Source organism: Polypterus senegalus, chromosome 13 (genome assembly GCF_016835505.1).
Source record: "Polypterus senegalus isolate Bchr_013 chromosome 13, ASM1683550v1, whole genome shotgun sequence".
Lineage (NCBI taxonomy): Eukaryota > Metazoa > Chordata > Cladistia > Polypteriformes > Polypteridae > Polypterus > Polypterus senegalus.
In genome coordinates this window covers 156781831-156803970 of record NC_053166.1, presented here as the reverse complement: position 1 = coordinate 156803970, position 22140 = coordinate 156781831, and the positions used below count along the sequence as shown (strand labels likewise).

The 22140-nt window shown below is 42.6% G+C and overlaps 1 protein-coding gene across 1 annotated transcript in view; it reads right to left on the bottom strand.

Moving 5' to 3' along the window:
* dnah3 (dynein axonemal heavy chain 3) overlaps nucleotides 1-22140 on the bottom strand; it is a 302407-nt gene that overhangs the window by 210709 nt on the left and 69558 nt on the right. Inside the window, exons 11-15 of the mRNA XM_039775085.1 lie at nucleotides 20287-20423; nucleotides 15421-15526; nucleotides 9078-9256; nucleotides 4036-4220; nucleotides 3682-3805 (exon numbers count right to left, since the gene is read on the bottom strand). Of these exons, the coding sequence (XP_039631019.1) occupies nucleotides 3682-3805; nucleotides 4036-4220; nucleotides 9078-9256; nucleotides 15421-15526; nucleotides 20287-20423 (731 nt within the window). The remainder of the gene's footprint in view (nucleotides 1-3681; nucleotides 3806-4035; nucleotides 4221-9077; nucleotides 9257-15420; nucleotides 15527-20286; nucleotides 20424-22140) is intronic.

Here is a 22140-nt window from a genome sequence, read left to right as displayed (position 1 = left end):
TTGTTGAGGACATGAGTGACTGGACTAGGCCAAGGGGACACCCACATAACACCTGGCTGTGGTGGGTGGCACTAGACTGTGTGCCTGCCTGGGGGGTTGCCAACCGGGATCCCGATTGCTATTTCGCCATGTGTGTGTCCTTGGAGTATCATTGGGTACCACTGGTTTGACTTTGTGTTGCTCATGGAGTCCCGAATGAGGCGCATGACCTGCATTGTGAGGTCAGTTAAGGCACTACAGTCATGTGGCGCGTTTCCCAGAGGGTGATCCGGCTCGCAGGACCCTCATTGTTGGAGCAGACCAAGGGGACGCCCACGTAACACCTGGCTGAGGCAGATAGAGGGTCATTTCCTGAGGGTGGGACTGGACCACGTGTCTGCCTGGGAGGTTGCCAACCAGCTGTTTTGTTGTGTGGTGGGTGCGGGAACGCGTTGTACCAGTGCCTGCTCCCCAACCTGACCTGACCTGACCTGTCAGGGGGCCAAAATTACTTGCAGGAGCAAATTAAGGAGTTAAGATGAAGGTTTCAATTTGCTGTCATAAATAAAATGTTCCTGCTTTGTCCTTCTCGTGTATTGAGTGTTGCTTGATGAGGGAAAAAAAAAAGAATTTCAAATGATTTTAGCGCAAGGCCACAACGTAACAAAATGTGAAAAAGTGCAGGGTGTGAATACTTTCTGAAGGCGCCGTATACTGCGTGAGAACCCTCACGTTTATCATTGGGCAGTGGATGCTATAAGTGGACCACAGTGACCTTCTATGAGTACGCAAAAGGTTAGACAGCACTAATGATCTGGAAACAAAGCATGAAACAAAAGGGGAGAAATTCAGTGTCAGGATCAAAGCAAGGGGAAAAAAAAATGTTTTGCAAGTAATCAAAAGGTGGGTAAATTTTCTTTTAGAAAGGTTCTACACACCACGACTTGTGATAGTGTCATGCGTGACGTTGCCTAGTCGAATGACAAAAGTAAAATGGCTATAATCACAAGAACTGGGCCGGAAATGGCGGCGCTCGCCAGAACAATCAACTACAGCACAGTGCAGCAATAATGTCACCAAAAGACTGTGGTCGCTGAAAGTCAGGAACGACATTAGATGGACACCAATGTAGAGTAAAAAGCAAATTTCTTTATTCTTGGTGAGCAGGAGGCCACCATAGCAGCTGTCAGCTCAGTTTGCTACAGGCAGCCCCCCTCAGCAAGGAGTTTTCCCTTTTTTATACCCAGCTTGTTTACTTCAATAACAGGAGGAAGCGCGGCAGTTCATTTTGAGGTCATATATAGATTGCTATAGCTTGTGGTCACACTCTGGATTGGTACGTGCAGGAGCGCATAGTGTTTCTTACAGATAAAAGAGTAGTCAGGACACTCACAGTCTTAAGAAATACGCCCCTGTCAGCACCGCACACACACAAGACCAGTTTCGGCAATTTCTTGTCCTGACTGTCACAGGGTGTGTTTAACTCCAGCAGATTAGACAATACGTATTTCCTAATTCTTTGTACGCACATAGCTTATACAATATCATCCATCCATCCATTATCCAACCTGCTATATCCTAACTACAGCGTCAGAGGGGTCTGCTGGAGCCAATCCCAGCCAACACAGGGCGCAAGGCAGGAAACAAACCCTGGGCGGGGTGCCAGCCCACTGCAGGGCACACACACACAAAGCACACACTAGGGACAATTTAGGATCGCCAATGCACCTAACCTGCATGTCTTTGGACTGTGGGAGGAAACTCACACAGACACGGGGAGAACATGCAAACTCCACACAGGGAGGACCCGGGAAACGAACCCACAGGTCTCCTAACTTCGAGGCAGCAGCGCCACCGTGCAGCTCGTACAATATCAAGGGTTACATAAAAGTTAGTTCAGTGCATTACATTAGTTACACAGACATTACATTCTTATAGTTTCAGTATCTGCATTAGATTACATTTGTTCGGCTAGCTTAACACATCCTTATTTAATGCATAAGTGACACACTCTTATACAGTGGTACCTTGAGATACGAGTTTAATTCGTTCCGTGACTGAGTTCGTAAGTCAAAATGCTTGCAGCTCAAATCAGTTTTCCCCATTGAAATGAATTGAAATGAGATGAATTCGTGCCGGCCTTCAAAAACCCACCCCAATTTTTTGTTAAATGTTTTCAACATAAGAAAAATGTATTTATAATGAGCAAATATTGTATACAAACAAAATAAAACCTAATACATAAAAGAGAATCTAAAGAAATAAACAGATGTTGGCGGAGCCGATTAGCTTATTGTAATGTTGATTTTCTTTCACTTCACTTTGGCTTAACTTAATTTTCTTCTTCACTACTTTTTTTTTCTTTTTTGCCACGCTTTCGTCACTTTCATTCACAGGTACGTTTCAATAGAAACCTGTCCAAGGAGCTTTGTTTCGTCCTCCCCTTTAGAATGTTTCTAAAATGAGTTAGCCGAGGGTCGTTAAATAGCGCCGCTGCATGATCAGTCGTAACTTTTTCAGGGTGTTTCTTTTCAATAAAGTACAAAACTTTTTTCCACATTGCCAACACTTCCTTTATCTCACTTGAAGAGATAACCTCCTCCGTGATAGCGATCTCCTGCAGAACCTCCATATGTTGCTGCGTCTGTAGTTCCGTCAACTCCTCTGTCGTCAGTTCCTCGGAATGTGTGGCGACAAGCTCTTTGATGGCTCGTATTTCGAATTTTGGCTCGTAACTCAAGGCCAAAAAATCAACCTAGTGACGACTCGTATCTCAAAAAACTCGTACGATGGGGCACTCGTATCTCAAGGTACCACTGTCATTTTATTAGCACCACACTTCATTATTCAGGAACTCTGAAACTCCTTAATTCTAAATATTCTAAATATTCTCAAGACTTTCAAAATTACACAACAATAAGAGAAATCGCTAAGTTAAATAAACAATCGATTAAAAATCAAAGTAAACATTCAATACACAAGTTTGTAACACTTTCATAGTTGTCACACACGTACGCTTGGGAGTCAACTAAAAGGACCAGGAAACGCCCATTTCATGCCAGGCCAGGGGGCGGTGGGGTGCACTAAACCTCTCTCTCTTTTGTCTGTCTGCCAAAAGCATTCCAATAACTGATAGGTTAAATGTCCGTGAACTTGTTTTAAATGTTGTCTCACTGCCTTGTCTCGCGGGACGTTAAAGTGTCTCTCGCGGGACGTCAAATTGTCTTCCGAGAAGATCACGTCTCGTCTCCCTAGTCTCCCTCCCAGGATTTTTTTTTATAATAGAGAGATAGAAAAAGCTTAACTTTAAAGCACAGTTTTGTATGGTAAATGCGTGTACACCATGTTTGTAAAGAAAAAGGTTTGGCATTTATGAAGTCACTGCAGTGGGCTGGTGCCCTGCCCAGGGTTTGTTTCCTGGCTTGTGCCCTGTGTTGGCTGGGATTGGCTCCAGCAGACCCCCATGACCCTGTAGTTAGGATATAGCAGGTTGGATAATGGATGGATGGATGGATTTATGAAGTCAAAGTTATCAATTAACTGGAGCACAGATACAGAACAGGATTTCTTTTTGACTGCAAACCAGAAAGATGTACATTCTCTCAGTTTCCAAATTTTTATTTATTTTCTTATTATAATGTCAGTGCATACTCCTGGTGATTGACATAACTGGGAGAGAAAAGAGTGAGGGAAAATAAATACCTTTTGAGAAGGGTTTCTTCAGAACGCTCCCTTCTGGCAGCCAGACGGTTTCTGTTCTGCTCAAAAGCTGTCTGGATGGACTCTGGCCAGTGGAAGACACTGCTGTTCAGTTTAACATCCTCATCTTAAAAGAAACCAATCAATAAATAAATGCATTTGAGACTGATAGAAGAGTACTGAGACCATAAATAGTAAAGTCAGAAGTGCGATAAATAGTTTGATTCCAAAAGTGTTAGCCACTCTCACTCCACTCGATCAGCCCCTCATTTTGACACTTTCCAGTATTTTCGGTCTCCCTGTTTATTGCTAACCCTCGATTTTACCTTCTCAGTCATCACGATGCCTCCCACTTACATGGTAGAGTGGCGTAGTCCAGCAGGAACTCCAGCCGGTTTGCCGCCTCTGAAATTTCATCTCTCAGCTTGTGCACCGTGACTTCACTGGCCTGCTTGAGGTACTCCTCCTGAAGGACCAGCTCCTCGGTGCTCTGAGGGACGCTGCTGATCTTCTCCACTATCTCATCAAACCTCCGGCAAATGCTACCAAAAATTAAAAAAAAAAACACAAAATGTAAGCTGTCTCAGTTTCGGTTTATATCTCCATTATATTTTGTTCAAGACAAGACATCAGATGAACTACATTCAGGACAAATCAAAGCATGTCTTCTTCACCGTTATATCTCACTTTTAAAACAGCTGGTCCAACATAGAAAGGAAGACATGCTGGTGGCTCAATTACTTTACAACCTGAGAAAGGATGAACATCGAATTATTTTACAGCCTGGGAAAGGAAGACATAGTGACACCTCAGAGAAAATAAAAAAGTTTTATGGTTTGGGAAAATGGACAGTGAATTCATTCATCATATTGACAGGCAGCCAATCAGAATATCTAACAATCACATCTTTCAAAAAACCCCAGCAAAATTTTTGAATAAATATGCCTCGTCTGAGGAGCGATATAGTGAGTAAGTGAGAAAGGAAGTAAGGAAGTGAGGAAGAGAGAGGAAGAAGAAGGGACAAAGATGTCACTGATCTTCAGAAAAGCATCACGAACAACTACGAGTGAAAGATCACAAGCCGGCTGCGACATTCATCCTTGTCATCTGTAACTTTTTCGTAAGCTTTTTCTAAAGACTATATATATATATATATATATATATATATATATATATATATATATTGTAAAGGACAGTCGGGTTCCATGCCCGGCAGGGACGTCCCTGCTGCTTATGTTCTGGGGGAGCCACCATGGGCACTCCAATACCTCCCCCGGGATGCTTGGTGGCAGCCTCCCTGCCCGACGGTGATTCCCCAACCGCACGCAGGGCTCCATGGGAGATGGAGTCCTCCACAGCTTGGTTGGGGCCCAGGGTGGCCGCTAGGGGGGGCTGTCTGCTTCCCACAGCCCGGCTGGACGAGTCTTCAGCCCAACCGGGAAGTGCAATTAGGACCAGGTGGTTAATCACCTGGAATGCTTCCGGGTGGGCTATAAAAGGGCCCAGCCACCACCACTCGACGAGCCAAAGTTGGGAGGAAGAAGACGAAGCGTGTCTGGGAGGAGTGGTGGAGCTGGGTGAAGAACTGTGTTTTGTGCTTTTTGACTGTGTTTGGGCTGTGTGGCGCGGGGAAGATGTGTCCCACAGCTGAAGAAAATAAAAGTCTTTGTACTTTTTATACGTGCCTCCGTGTCTTTCTGTGTCGGGTCAGGCGCCTATATAGCGTCTTTGTTACAATATATATGTATCCAGACTTTTCTATCAGTCCTATTTTTTTTTATTCTTTGTTCCACTAGTATTATTATTATTCTTGTAATAAATAACACGCTGCTTTTAACTTTCTATGCTTTGTCTTAATGTCTAGAGTGACTGAAGTAATAAGTTAGATTTCTTTGAGCACCTGGTGCAGCCAGAGGTTTGCCATACGCTCCATGCTGCGAGGTTTATTAAGGCTGAGGGTGAGAGCTCCACCCAAAAAGTAGGGAACAGGACGTAAAGTAAGGCATTCTTATCTTAAATAATAAATTATATATAGTCAAGAGTGCTGAGCCTTTGTATATTTAAATGTATTCTTGCAGACTAAAAATAATATTTAGGTCTGAGATATCATTAAAACATCATACGTTGTTCGTGCCGATAATAAGTAAGTCTCTTGAAGTGCTGAGAGAGTAACAGGCTGTGTTATTCATAAAGCACTTGTGTGGTTTAAAGTGCTGTGCGTGTGTCATTCATAGGGCACTGCTGTGGTTAGGGTCTGTGTGTGTGCATATATACTGTATCTATGTATGTGTGTGTTAATCTTGAAGTGCAACAGTAGACCGACCTGGTAACGAACTTGACAAGTACATTTACCCTTGAGAAAACAGGTAAAGTGTAAGTACAGGGAAATACTACGATAATACAGGGATGTTCATAAGAAATGTAACGTTTTACATCACGAGGCAGAAGTACATCATAAAAAACGATAGCTAAATATTGGAGTTAAACTCTGAATATTCTCAATTGGAATAGAAATCGTGTCATTTTTCACCCTCTGACAGCCTCCTATTTGAAATCACTGACTTTGAAATTGCCAGAAACCGATACCCTGCATGCTTACTATGTTTGAGGTTTCTCATTTTTAACCCTCTGGGAGTGGATTTAAGAGGGGTAGGACCACTGATAAAAAAAATCAAATATCCAAGACCAGCAATCTCAAAATAGTATAAAACGACACTCCACATGCTGATATCACTGATTCTGAATTTTTTTTTTGAAGTTTTGTGAATAGGAGTAACTTTCTTCTTTTTTTCTATTTGTGGCAGGAGACTTGGGGCCAGATATATATATATATATATATATATATATATATATATATATATATATATATATATATATATATATATATATATATATATATACAGGGCGAGTCAAAATTATGTTAACACTAATGGTACTGCTATGCTTATACTTATATACAATTTTTCTGGACAATTTATGTGCCACATGTGTTGAACATGATGGCGAACAGGTTGAGACCTTCCTGTAAATCATCTTGCACATATGAAGTATGTTTTGTGAATAAATTGTTTCTGCCATTCAAATGTTAACATAATTTTGCCTCACCCTGTACACGCACACACACACTATATATATTATTTTTTTTGCACAGATCTGTCAAAAAGAAGTAAAACCTCTAAACCAGAAATCATTTTTTGTACCTCAGTGACACTGTTGAGAAGACAAATGATCAAAGTGCAGCATCTCTAGTAACAGAGCAGAAGATTTCAAAGGCCCTCCTCACTTTGCCGTGGCCTCAGGTGAAAATTTAAAACAGCAGAGCCTCCTACTGCCTCTTGGGATGGAGGGCTCCCAGCTTCTGCTCATTGTCTCCTGCCGATTCTTTAGTCAAAGCACAATCGCAATGGCATCAGGATTTTTTTCGGGGCTAACTTTGAGCTGCCAGCTGTACAACACGTTTTAAAAAAAATAGAAGAAAACTTGTCTCTGAAAAAGTGAAAAGCCCAAAACTTTCCTCGGTGCGTTTCTAGGACAGGGACCGTACTCGCTAATCCCGTCCTTGTCCTCCTCTCCGTTTCATTTTATATATAAAGTAGTTGTCTTCAGACCATTAAGAATGTAAAGATGCAAATGTTAATAATGAAAGTGCTTACTTGTAGTATCACAAAGAGGATCTTTCATTTTTTGAAGTACTGTAGGTATACTCTATCATCAATGTAGATTACATTTTGCCTGAAGAAGGGGGCCTCAGTTTCCTCGGAAGCCTGCATATTGTAATCTTCTAGTTAGCCAATAAAAGGTGTCATTTAGCTTGACTTCTCACTACACTCAAAACGGCTAACGCGGTACAACACCCTAGCACGATCATCAATGTACTGAACTAAATCAAATTCACAAACAGCTTTATCGGGGTTGTACAGTCCTGTGTTAATGAGGCTTGCAGGATTATGGAGCCTGTAGCGGAGGTCACTGCAGCGATTAAACAGCTCCATGGCGTCAAGGATGCAGGGTGGATGATGTCCAACCAGAAATATTGGAGCAGTTTGGGCTAACGTGCCTCTTTAGTGTGAGGAAGTTGGGTTCGGTGCCCAGATTTGCACCCGGCCACAGGCGCTATAAAGCAGCTATAGAGAAGTCTCATTCTGCTTAATGCGGCTCCTGATATGCCAGTAAAGCTTTACACGTGGGGTGTTATAAAGCAGATACACCATGTAGTCACACACTCACACACACACACACAACGCACTGTAGTTTGTAGCAGGGGTGGACCAAAATAACGAACAGGTGAACTTCCACGAGTTCATTAAACGGGGACATCATACGACACCGAGGGTGCGTGTTGTCTCCTCTCCTGCTTATGATTCCCACGAACGAGACAAGAAGGTACAGCTGGCATTTCAGTTTAGGAATTTAAGGGGGTCTGCTGGTCAGTTGACATCCTCATCCTCACCTGTGATTGTAAACAGAGACTGCAGAGAATGAGACTGCAGGCACAAGCAGCTAAGATGATTGTTCTGGAAAAGGCTTCTGGGTTTATTCTCCATGGTGGGGTAAGAGATTTGACAATACAGGAGGACCCCTTAGTGCACATGTACTGTATATGATGCCTTTCACAGCTTTTCACCTGTTACATAGTGACTTTCCTTATCTATCTATCTATCTATCTATCTGTCTATCTAGTACACAGAGCCTTTCATACCGATTTATGAATCATGCTCTGATATCAGGGCGGCATGGTGACGCAGTGCTTAGCGCTGCTGCCTTGCAGTAAAGAGACGAGTTTGCTTCCCAGGTCCTCCCTGCGTGGAGTTTGCATGTTCTCCCCGTGTCTGCGTGGGTTTCATCCCTCAGTCCAAAGACATGCAGATCAGGCGCTTTGGCGATCCTAAATTGTCCCTAGTGTGTGCTTGGTGTATGAGGCTTGCAGGATTATGGAGCCTGGGACCATCTCTGTAGCGGAGGTCACTGCAGCGATTAAACAGCTCCATGGCGTCAAGGATGCAGGGTGGACGAGGTCCAACCAGAAATATTGGAGCAGTTTGGGCTAACGTGCCTCTTTAGTGTGAGGAAGTTGGGTTCGGTGCCCATATTTGCACCCGGCCACAGGTGCTATAAAGCAGCTATAGAGAAGTCTCTATAGCTCTATAGTGCCCTGCGGTGGGCTGGCGCCCTGCCCGTGAATGTGTTCCTGCCTTGCGCCCTGTGCTGGCTGGGATTGGCTCCAGCAGACCCCCATGACCCTGTAGTTAGGATATAGCGGGTTGGATAATGACTACACTGACTGGTTCTGATATCTGATGAATGTTCTGTCACAGAGTCCAACCCAGCCATAATGTTAATGACAGACAATGACATGAACACTGTAAAGCCACAACCCCACATGGCCTGGCGGCCTGTACCTCTTATTTAACTGTCTGTTTTCCTCCACTTCGAATAAGATCAGCGTCTCCTTGAGCTCCTGGGCACGGGCACAGAGGTCCTCATGCAAGTTCACTGCATCCAGGCAGAACATCGCCAAGGGCACCGTGATGTGAAGAGAGGCAATTTCATTCTTTAGATCTTGGATGCTCTCAATTTTCTGAAAAGAAGAAAGTCAAACGGTGAGCGCTGCAGTCTAAGAATGAGCTCGACTAGCTTCTGAAGTGTCACGGCACAGGGGCAGCCAATTTGTTGGCTTGGCAAATGTGACAAAAGGTTAACGGCTCTTGAAATTTACAGGACGCCTGAGATCAAGTGTTTATCACTTGAAGTGTAACAGGAGGCAGGATAGCACAAACACCACCCGACACATCTAAAAACACGTCGTCTTCCACAGCAGCTCAAAAACCTTGAAAAAGTAGGTACACCCCGTCGAAACTGTTGGCCCTTTCAAATGATCAGCTCATGGAAACAATGCCGTCAGATAACAGTGACACAGAAAACTGACACGGTGTGTTCATACTCATAATCTAAATCACGGGTGTCCAACTCCAGGGCTGGAGGGCCGCAGTGGCTGCAGTTTTCATTCTAACCCCCTTCTTCATCAGTGACCAGTTCCGGCTGCTAATTAACTTCTTCTGCTTTAGTTTGAATTCACTCGACTCAGGCCCCTTAGTTGTCTCTTGTTCTTTAATTAGCAGCCAAACAATACTGAGACAGGCATGTGGCCTACACAGACGTTGCCCCTGTGGAAGAACATTATGAATACAGACAACAACTTAAGCAATAAAACACAAGCAGGAGAAAGTGGCAATCGTTATTCTTTATCTAAATCACCGAAGTGGTAACAAGTGCATTACATGTGAGCCGCATGCTACAAAGAAAGAAAGTGTCCCCTGCGCTCAATTTATACAATTCAATGTTCAGGTCACTATTCTTTAAAAGGAATTCATTACATAATAAGAAAACTTTTAACACGATTAGTTACACCCGCTTGCTAACGGGACATGGAAGATGTAGATACCTTAGATGACCACAACTTGATTGATAGTCCTGTTTGCTTAACTCTTTTGACTTTTGTCGACAGCAGGGTTTGAGGGCAGAGGGGTAGAGGGCGATAATCAGCTGTAAACGTCGACAAGACTCGCTGTTTCATTATAGGCAGACCCTCTTTGCTAGGAGGACTGTTAGACTCGTTGACTTGATGTTGAATTTTAGCATGTGCGTGAGTAGCCTAGAGTATGGCATCGACATCTGGCGAAATGATTTGTGTGCATTATTTATTTATTTTATTGTTGTTTGCGTGTTATCTCTGGAACGGACTTTGACTTAACTAACTCTGACTTGATTGCAAACGATCTGGAAATCGAAACGAAAGACAGGTACCTGTTTTTATTCCAGAAAATGCCTTTCAGCTTTTGAGTGATGAGACAAACAGGTATGTAATAAGTATGCGAATTTACAGAACAGGGGCCTCATGTATAACGGCGTGCGTAGAACTCGCACTTTAACATGACGTAAGCACAAAAGCCGAAATGTGCTTACGCACAGAAAAATCCAGATGCAGGAATCTGTGCGTACTCCAACTTCCACGTTCTTCCGCTACATAAATCCCGATCAACGTGAAAACTAACGCTCGTGCACGCACATTATGTAACGCCCCAAATCCTCCCAGAATTACGCCTCTTTGAATATGCAAATCAATATAAATCGCCCTTAAGCTCAGCCTTTTGTGAAAAGACAATGGGAAAAGCACGGGGAAAATATAAGAATTTCAGCGAATACCAAGTGGAGGCAAAGGAAAAACATACTGTTTGTTCAAATAAACCGTGGTATAATCAACAAAAGGAAGTTGATCGAGTGGCATAGCGTGTTGGAGAAACTTGAAAGCTCACATTCACAAAATCGCACGTGCGGAAATAAAAAGAAGTCACATATCAAAGTCGCCGTGAAAAGCCGAGTTGTAAGCCCACTGTCTGAGTGTCATATGAAAGATTATTAGGGTACAGAGAAAAAAGGCACACGGTGGGGAAAAAGCACGAAATGTCAACTTCAATCTCGACATTTCCACTTTAATCACGTAGTTTATTTTGTCATTAAAGTAGAACATCATAAACTTCATCTTAAAATCGTTTAATTAACCAGTTTCTCAAATCACATCGTAATTAAAGTAGCACGTTAAATGCTTTGTTTTGTATTTGATCTTCTACTCGTATGTGATCTATTTGTGTGAATCACTACTTGCTTCTTAAACTGGCTCTCTTCCTCTGACAGGACACAGAGTTCATTACATTCGTGATATTACAGCTCTCTGAATCACTAAAATACTGAGATGTATACGTGATGTCATTTTCATGATGATAGGAGTTAAAGCACGTTATTAAACATGTTTCACTTCGATGAAATAATTTATTGCAGCAGTACTCAGGGGCGGCTCTAGGCTTGTGGTGGCAGAGGAAGAATCGGTGGCTCCTTCGCCCGCCAATGTCATGCGCGGTGGATGGCCACGTATGTTGGAGACACTAGCCGCCTCGTGCTCATGACACAAGCATTTAACTTTTGACGAAATTTGTCGCTGTGTTTTTAGCTGTGTTGTTATTTTCTCTTTCTGTTTTATATTCAATATATATTGGCGTAGCCGTCACTGCAGTCAGTGCTTTTCTTTCCCCAAGTAACCGATCGCCACACAATCAGCTCTGTAATAGAAGTTAAGCCATCTGTAAGCTTAGCGCCGATTCTTCAAAACGTTTAAAGAACATTGAAATATCTCCGTAGTACATGTTTAATTATTCTATCCTTAAAGACACTCCCAGTGAAGAATATAGATTATTTAAATGAAGTTAAAGTTTTATCTGTATAATTTAACAAACATATTTTGCTGCATTTCACCTTAAAAATGATATCGTCATCATATGTAAATACGCGCTTTACAAAGTGGCTCAGGTTGTGAGATATTATAACTGTAGTGCAAGTTTACAGCAGGGTGATTGTACTTATAAGTCCTAACAGTTCTACAAGGAGCAATTGATTGGCTGCATTTAAAGTTCTTGGGATTAAACTGTTTCTGAACCGCGAGGTCCGTACAGGAAAGGCTTTGAAACGTTTTGCCGTGGCAGAGACAGCGTGTCCTTAAAGCTGTACACCGATAATTCTCTTTCCGATCAGCTGCTGCTGTGATTCACACTCAGATACAGTGATATAAATACTTCGAGTGGTGCAGTGAGAGTAATATGGAAAAAGATGATCCGCTGTGGCAACTCCTAACGGGAGGAGCTGAAAGGAGAAGAAGAAGAAGGAGAAGAAGAAGTGAGAGTAACAACGCTAAAGCAGTTATGGTATTTGGAATACTATGGCTGTTCCCTGGACCATTATATTGTTACGAGTTAATTACAATCAGATGCATTGTGGAGAACTTGCGTATGACAAGGCATGAGGTACCGTGGAAAAGTGCGTAGGTTTTATACATCGCAATTTGAACGTGGAAAAGTTCTTATGCAACATTTCTGTGCGCACGCACCGTTTATACATGAGGCCCCAGGTGTTGAACTCCGGTCCTGGAGGGCCGCAGTGGCTGCAGGTTTTCATTCTAACCCTCTTCTTAATTAGTGACCAGTCTGTACTGCTAATTAACTTCTTTTGCCTTAATTTTAATTAACTTGACTCCACCCCCTTACTTGTTTCTTTTTTCTTAATTAGCAGCCAAACAATAATGAGACACAAAACGAGCCGCCACATGACCAGCTCACTCGCACCCATCACATGATATGTGAATATAAAGAAAGGTGGAGGTCTCGGTAAGGCTGATCTCTCAGCTCACCAAAACATCTTGATGGTGTTCTTAGGAAAAACAGAAAATCAACAGTTTTGGAAATGTCTGCTGTGGCAGAATGAGAGCAGCAGCAAGAAGTCATGGAATTAAATAACGAATTTAATTAACGAATTAAGAATCGGCTTCTCTTTAAGAACGTGATTGGAGTGAAATTGGTTGGAGTTTGAGGCCCCAATTTAGTTCGTCATCTGTTGGCTCGTTTCATGTCTCATTTCTGTTTGGCTTTCATTTAGTGAAGAAAAGAGTCAATTCAGAGCACTGAATCCTTAAAAACAGAGCTATTAAAATGAAAGGAAAAAGAATTTAATTAGCAGTGAAAACTGGCCACTGATTAGGAAAAGGGTGGGAATGAAAACCTGCAGCCACTGCGGCCCTCCAGGCCTGGAGTTCGACACTCCTGCTGTAGAGGCTCATGGAACAAAAACACAGAGTGACATTTGTCATAAATGAGTATTTTATGTTGATTTATGTGTGACACCATTATTTTTTAGAAAACTGAGTTTTTTGGGAAAATATTTAGCACAGGGAGAAAATGAAAAACAATAATTAGTCCTATAAGAGTTAGATGTACTAATAAATGTATTGTTTTTATTCTTATTTTAGGAGATGCGTGAGTTTCTCCACACACACACACTTTTTCTCATGGTCAAAAAGAAAAAAGAACAATGGCCTATATATACAGTGGGTATAGCATAGAACCCCCTTTGAAATATTCCCTTTTTTTTTTGCTTTACAGCCTTAAATGAAAACACAAACCAATATTTTTTCCAGCTTTACTAACTCAATGCAATCTAAAATATCCAAGTGAAAGATATCACAGCTACAGTTCAGAAGAATTAAAAAAAATAAAAAAGAAATCCTGAGATTAATAATGGACCCCCCCTCCTAAACTCACTCAGGTGTCAGTGCCCACCATTTCCATTGCGGTTACTGGCGTCCTGCCACCTGTGATCAGTTGTAATGAGTGTGATTAGTGAAGCTGTTCCTGGTCCATTCATTCCCTTCCTTGGCAGTGCAACGGACAGCACACACCTGACTATGGGTGGCAGGCCACTTTGAAAAGATCTCAGGGATAGAGTTGTGGACAGACAAAAGACAGGAGATGGAGACAAAAACATCTCAAAGGCATTATCAATCCCAAGGAGCCCAGTAAAGTCCATCATAAAGAAGTGTTTGGTACTACTAGGACCCTCCCTGGACTCTCCAAACTGGATGGAAGAGCAAGGAGGAAACTGGTAAGAGAGGCTATCGAGAGGCCAATGGCCACTGTGAAGGAGTTACAGGATTTGATGGCACAGAGTGGTCATTAGTGGTGTGCAAGTGACAACAATTTGACAAGCGCCCCACCATTGTGGCTTGTTCAGGAGGGTCGCACTTCTCAAGAAAGGCCACATTAAGGCTCGTTTGAGCTTTCCCAGAATGCATGTTGAAGATTCTGATGCCAAGTGGAAAAAGGTCTTCTGGTCAGATGAGACCAAAATCAAACAATTTGGCCTCAATATCAAACAGTCCACCAATGCAGCTCACCATCCACAACACACCATACCTACAGTAAAGCATGGAGGGGGCAGCATCCTGTTGTGGGGGGCCTGGGGCTCTAATTAGGGTAGAAGGAAAAATGGATGGGGCAAAATACCATCAAATTCTGGAGGAAGACCTGCTACCCTATGCCAGAAAGTTGAAGACGGGCAGCATGTTCACCTTTCAACACGACAAACGACCAGCAGCACACAGCAACATTGAGCACACAGTGGCTGAAGGTGAAAAAAGTGAATGTCCTGGTGTGGCCAGTCAGAGCTCAGACCGAAATCACACTGAACATCTGTGGAAAGTTCTGAAGACAGCAGACCACCAACGCTCACCATCCATTGTGAGTGAACTTGAACAGTTCTGTAAAGAAGAGTGGGGGGCAAATATTGAGTGGGCTCAATCAAGGTGTGCAAAGCTGATAGAGAAGAATCACCACAGGCTCAAGGGTGACATTACATCAAAAGGGGGGTCAACAAAATGACATTGACATCGGGGGGTGAGCCTTTATTAATCTCCAGATTTCTTGTTTTTGATTTTTTATCATTCTTCTGAACTGTAGATGTGATGTCTTTCACTTGGATGTTATCGGTGGCATTGAGTAAGTAAAGCTGGGAAGAAATACTTTTGTGCGAGTTTTCATTTAACGCTGTAAAGCAAAAAAAAAAAAAAGGGAATATTTCAAAGGGGGGATTCTTTTGTATACCCACTGTAAATTATGATCCAGCTGGGTACAAAAACAGGAAACGTAGTCCTATAGAGCAATGGTTATGCCATAAATCTAACATATTTCTCTTAAGGGGTTATATCAAATAACAAGAAATACATTTATCATAGTGAATAATAAAATAACAGCCTCAGCTTTTAAGCTCAGAAGGATATGAGACTCGGACAAATGCCAGGCGCACATTGGACCAGGGTTCAAATTCAACTCTTACACCCCCATCACCAAGCTTGAATGCACCTACCTTGGTAAAGGCTTGTAGGGAGTGTTGCTCCTTCAGAAATTTGAGGACATCTTGTTTGGCATTGCTGTTGAGAAGGTCGCTGTACTTTTTGTATACATTTAAATACCTGAAGTGAAAAAAAAAAGAATCTTGCTGAAATTTTAAAATTGCAGATTAAAGGTCTCCATTAATCAGACTATGCAATTTAACACCAATTACACCTTTGCGGAGGATTTGTTAAATGACAGTAGGTGAGGGCACTGCAGGAGTCGATGTGGGCGGCCGCTCTTATAAATTGTTGGTGGTTAGTATATCTTAATAAGACCAAATAACTCATTTTTAAGGCCTTATTAAAAGAGGTTTCTAAGACAGGGGTCCTCCAACACGGTCCTGGGGACCCCCTGCGGCTGCAGGTTTTTGTTCCAACCAATTTCCGTTTTTCATTGGACTCCTGGCCTAATTACGTGAGTAGTTGTTTCCCAGTTTCTGAGCTTTGGAGTCAGTGTAGAAATTGCAAACTAAGTTTGGTAGATTTTTATTAAAATGTAATAAGCAGCGATATGGGGCAGGGGTTGCCAGCTCCAGTCCTGGAGGACCCCCGTGGTGGCAGGTTTTCATTCTAACCCTTTTCTTAATGAGTGCCCTGTTTTTGCTGCTAATTAACGTCTTTTGAACTCATTTTAATTGACCTGCTCTTGAAGACTCAGACACCTTCATTGTTTCTTTTTCCTTAATTTGCAGCCAAACAACAATGAGATACAAAATGAGCCAAAACAACTGGTGTCCATCATACAATATTTGAAAATAAAGAAAGATGAAGGTCTCAGGAATGCTGATCTGCTCAGGTCCACAAAACATTTTAACAGAAAAGAGAAAATCCACAATTTCATAAATGTCTGCTAACGCACCACGAGAGCAGCAACAAGCCACGAAATTAAAGAAAGTGTTTAATTAACGACGAGACTCGGCACCTCATTGAGCAGCCGGTTGGAGTGAAACTGATTGGAGTTTGAGGCCCTGACTTAGTTGCTCTTCTGTCAGCTCCCTCACTTCACATTTCATTTTTGTTTGGGTGCCATTTAAGGAAAGAAATGATGCAAATCAGAGGAACGATGGAGACGTTCAGGGGAACAAATCTTAAAAAAGCAATTCAATTAAAACAAATTCACAAGAAGTTAATTAGCAGCACAAGCAGAGCACTCAATTAAAAGAAGGGTTAGAATGAAAACCTGCAGCCATGGTGGTCCTCCAGGACCGGACTTGGCGACCCCTGATATGGGGAATGTGTCGTTTTTTTTGTAAGTTGTTAACATTATTTTCAAGTTTCATTCTTCTTTTCCAGGTGATCTGATTATTTAATTGATTTTTTACTAATTAGAGGGTCAGACACTGAAGTCGTTGCTGCTTTCATCATCCCAGGTGTCTGCTGTGCTGGTTGTTAATTGTCACTAAAAGGCTTTGTTCACACGGGCGTTAAGTTTTTGGATAAACGAACTTGCTCTGAACGTCCTAGACGTTTATGTTGCATTTTGTGGTGGCGATCGATTGACTTCTGCACCGGCGTTCGTTTGTCTCTGTCTAACGCCAGCCTGCAGCCCAAATTGTAGTTTGTGTGTTAACCTGTGGAGGCAGTGTCGGGAACTGGATATGAAAGCCCTTGTCGTTTTATTTGAGGTGCCTCCTTTCAATATGGACCATTTTGCTATGTTAGATATTAATCTTCTTGTTTTAAAAATACTCGTAATAATACTCGTAGGGAGAGAAAAAATCGCCGCCGCTACTGGGTTCATCCTCTGACTGCACAACGTCGGGTTAAAGGAAGTTTTTTTGTGCTTTATGAAGAAATGCGAAAATTTCCGCGCAAGTTTCTTAACTACAGTCAGATGTCGGTTTCCACTTTTGATTGTCTGCTGCAGCTGGTGCAATGCCACATTGTACGCCGATCAACCAATATGCGATTTGGTGTTATCCCCGAAGAGAGACTACTTGTCACTTTGAGGTAAGGAAACAGTAGTCGAGTGTGCGCTTACACCGGTGTTATGCACTGAAATGCCCCCCCCTGCCATGGATTGCCCCCCTACATAATCGTTATCAAATATTATATTAGAACATAAATTAATAGGTTCATGGTTTACAAATTACACGAGACAATAAAATAAAATAAGCAATATGAAAATATATATGTTGTATATGAAAACATAAAAATATTAATATTTTTTCATATGCAACATGTGTAAACTTATATATATCCGGTCTTCCGAAGCTTAAAATAAACGCGCAGAAAACGAACTAGAAGCGGTTTCCTTGCGTTCGTTGGGTTTTGAACGCCAAGAAAAGGCTGCATGCAACGTTTTTTTGATGCCATATAAACGCGCTGCCGGACAAACGCACGTCACCAAAGCCCGTGTGAACACTCTCATTGACTCCTACGTGTAGAAAACACTCGCCGCTTGATCCGCGCTCACCGGACGCTACGAACGCAAAAAAAACACTCGATTTTAACGCCCGTGTGAACAAGGCCTTAGGGTTGAATGAAGGGAGCAAACTACACAGGAAAAGGGGAAGATAATAGGAAAACAAAGAAAAAAAAGAGTTAATAGGATTATTTCTAAATGTCTTATAAATGTAAAAAACGTAGTGTTGTGTTTTTCTGAATGCAGAATACGAGAAGAATAAAAAAGAGCAGCTCATTAAATGAGATCAGTTGTTCTCGATTATTATCACCGATCTGAGAATCTGGTTGGAACAAGATCTCTGCAGCCACATGGGGGTCCTCAGGATCGAGTTTAGGGACCCCTGGTCTGAGAGATGCACTTTCAGGTGCTCTCAATGTCATAAAGTGTGTGTTAAGGTCCTGAATACAAGCATAACATTACAAATCAATTAATTCAGATGCGATTCGAGTGCACATTGCAGACTTTCATATACTGTAAGGGGATCTGCATTTTGTTCTTTTCGGTCCCAAACGGTAGAAATGACAACACTTTTTCTACACAGTTACCCCCCACCCCATTTTAGGGCACCACAATATTTGGGACACAGCAATGGCGGGGATATTAAAGTGAACAGATTCAGCAGTTTGTTGCAAATCCCTTACATTCAATGACTGGTAATGCAGAGTTGGCAGACGTGTCCCTGGACTTCAGGGACATTTAAAAGGCCACTGGCGTCCTTACTTGGCCTGGAGGCCTTGATAACAGTGGGCCAGGGAGGGAGCGATGCCTCCTTTCCACTTCATGGCAGAGAGGTTGCAGCGGCCAAATCGGGAGCGGCACCAAGAACGGTCTTGGGAACCCGGAACGTCGGCACAGTGGCTGACTGCCTGCTATGGGCAGAATGACCCCCAATACACAGGGTAGCAGACAAGCCCCAGTATGGACGCCCACAGGGCAGCATGGGAGTTGTGGTCGTGTCAAGTTCTATAGAGACCACCAGGGGGAGCTCTTGGATGTTGATGATACAAGCGCTGTGGTGGTCCTGCCTGACTCAGAAGTGCTTCCCGGGGGCTATAGATTAAGCACCAGTGGTCCAGAGTTAAAAGAGAGCCCTCAGGGAGGAATTTTTAAATTAAAAGTACCGTGTAAACTCGCATATAAGTTGGGTCTTGAAACCCGAAAAATCAATCATAAAATCAGACCCTGACTTATACGCCTGCTCAAAAATATGACATGTAATTATTTATTTATTTTTTTTACATCTTCTTGCCTCCTCCAATCTCGTGCCAGTTTCTCAGACACATCGAATTTTGTTGCAGCTACTTTTAATTTAAAACCAGCTTCATATTTTCTTCTGATCGTAGATAAAGGATGCTCTTACGATAAAGGTGCATGAGGGTGTGATATACCAAAAACAGAAATCAGTGCAAACGTTCAGGTATCACCGTGTGGTCACGTAGGCACAATACATAGAAATTAAAGGCCGTGTGCTCCATGGTGACTCTCTCAGGTGGGCGTTAGCGTATCAGGATCTCTTAGACCTATAGCGTCAGTTTTCCGCATTCGTCTTATACGACTAACATTATAAATCATACGGTACAATCAAGTCCCGACTTATCCGTGAGTATATACGGTACTTGAGTTGAACTCGGACTGGTTTGATGCGGTTGTGCAAGCTGCTGATGGAGCTCAGTGGCTCCCCCTACTGGCCACACATCATTATAATCCACTCGTTTCCATTTGACTTCATTGCATTTCATTGAGTTCGGCAAAATATACAAACATTTCTGAGATTTCACTGAACTATCGGCGAAGAGAATTCAGTGGGGCTCTCTGTTCAGAGGATATCATTCTCCAATTATTTTAAATCAAATCAGGGTTGAGGGGAGGCTGAAAATTCGACTGCAGTTGCTGTGTTTTATTATACATATTGAAGAATTCATTTTTAACCTAAGAGACAATCCATAATCAGGCTCTCCAACTCCAAAACAGTTGTTGTGTACATCCATCCATCCATTATCCAACCTGCTATATCCTAACTACAGGGGTCTGCTGGAGCCAATCACAACCAACAAAGGGTGCAAGGCAGGAAACAAACCCCGGGCAGGGCGCCAGCCCACCGTAGGGCACACCAAGCACACACTAGGGACAATTTAGGATCGCCAATGCACCTAACCTGCATGCCTTTAGACTGTGGGAGGAAATCCACGCAGACACGGGGAGAACATGCAAACTCTATGCAGGAGGAACCCAGGTCTCCTAACTGTGAGGCAGCAGCGCTACCCACTGTGCCACCGTGCCACCCTTGTTGTGTACATTTAATTGTAAAGGACATGTTTTGATTACCCACATTTCAAAATCCTTTAAAATTGCCGACATTTTTTAAAACTAGAGATAACTAAGGCAACACGCATAGCCGACAAGCTTCACTTTTCAAGCCTGCCTTACTTACCTCTGGGGACCGAGAGAATTCTCTTTGAACACTTCCATGCATCTGCTGACAACCTCACTGACTAGCATCTCGTCTGAAGTGACGGTCCGGAGGGTGAGCTTTTCTCCTTGAATTTCTGGGAAAAGGATGGATTCAACCTGCGGAAGGAACAATAAAGGAGGCTTCAAAACAAACAATGGATTCCCACGCAACTCTCCATGGAAACAGGATCAAAGGGCGAGACAAGGCCTCTGTTGTGATGTCGCTTCATTCCGTAAATGAGGCACAAATGTTGAATTTTTTTTCTTCAAAAATGTTAGAATGTTTAACAGAAACATATAAATCCCAAAATGTCAGCAGACATACAGTCAAAGTAAAAAGTATGTGACCCCCTAGGAATTCTCTATATTTTATGTCTAATTCCCATATAAAACACGATTGTATCTTCATGTCAGTCACCATAATGAACACACACAGTCTCCTATAACTAAAGACACACAGATTTTCAGAGGATTTTTGACCATAATGAATAAATCATTCAAACTGTGAAACTGAAGGTCGGAAAAAGTAAGTGAACCCTAAACTAATGACTCATTGCAGTCCGAATTTAGCACACGTGGAGTCCATTTAATGAAACGAGTTCAGAGGTGTGGCCCTGAATGACTTTGATTGATCAAAAACACGATAAGGTTTGAGTTGGAGCTTTTGACAAGAAGCATATCCAGAAGGGAATCACGTCTCGCACAAAAGAGCTGTCTGAAGAGCTACGATGGAGAATTGTTCATCTACAGAAGGCTGGAAACGGTTACAAAGTCATCTCAGAGATCTGAGATATTCATCAGTCTACTGTTAGAAAAGTTGTCTATAAATGGAGACAAGTTGGTATTGTGGCTACTCTGCCTAGAAGTGGACGCCCTGCCAAGATGACCCCAACAGCACAATGCAAAGTCAGCAATGAGGTAAAGAAGAACCCTGGAATGACAGCAAAGGACTTGAAGAAGTCATCAGAACTGGCTTACATCTTTGTTCAGGAGTCAACTATAAGCAAAACATTGAACAAGAAAGGAGTCCATGGCAGGACACCAAGAAGGAAGCCACTGCTATCAAAAAAGAACATTACTGAACGCATGAAGTTTGTGAAAGAGCACTTGGACACTCCACAACGGTACTGGGAAAATGTTTTGTGGAGTGATGAAACCAAAATTGAACTATTGGGGAGGAACAAGCAGAACTTCATATCAATATCAAAACATCATCCCTACAGTAAAGTATGGTGGAGGGAACCTCAGGATTTGGGCCTGCTTTGCTGCATCAGGGCCTGGACTGCTTGCCATCATTGAGGGGAAAATGAATTCACAAGTTTATCAGCAAATTCTCCAGGATGATGTGAGGGTGTCTGTCTGTCAACTTAAGCTCAGAAGAGGCTGGGTGATGCAACAGGACAATGAGCCCAAACATCACAGCAAATCCACAGCACAATGGCTTCAGGAGAACAAACTCGGCCTTTTGGAGGGGCCCAGTCAGAGCCCAGATCTCAGTCCTATTGAATGACTTCAAGAGGGAGAGACGTACACAGAAGACAACTGTTGTGATGTGGGATTCTGCATATAAGTTGATAAATATTTTGTATGTCTTTATTTGTAACTTAGGCAAAACTAAGTCAGGAAAGCGAATTTTACGACAGAATTGGGGAAAGTGCTTGAAACAAATGTTTCTCTGCTAGAGTCTCTCCTCTCACCCCCCACACAAAGGCAGGCTGCCTAACTGCCAAGCTTTACCTCAACAAATGGTTTTGAGGGATGGCCGGTGTGAAGATGTTCTGTTTCACCCATTGGTCTGAGGTATGGCTGTCTGGAACTGGCTTGTATCAAAAGC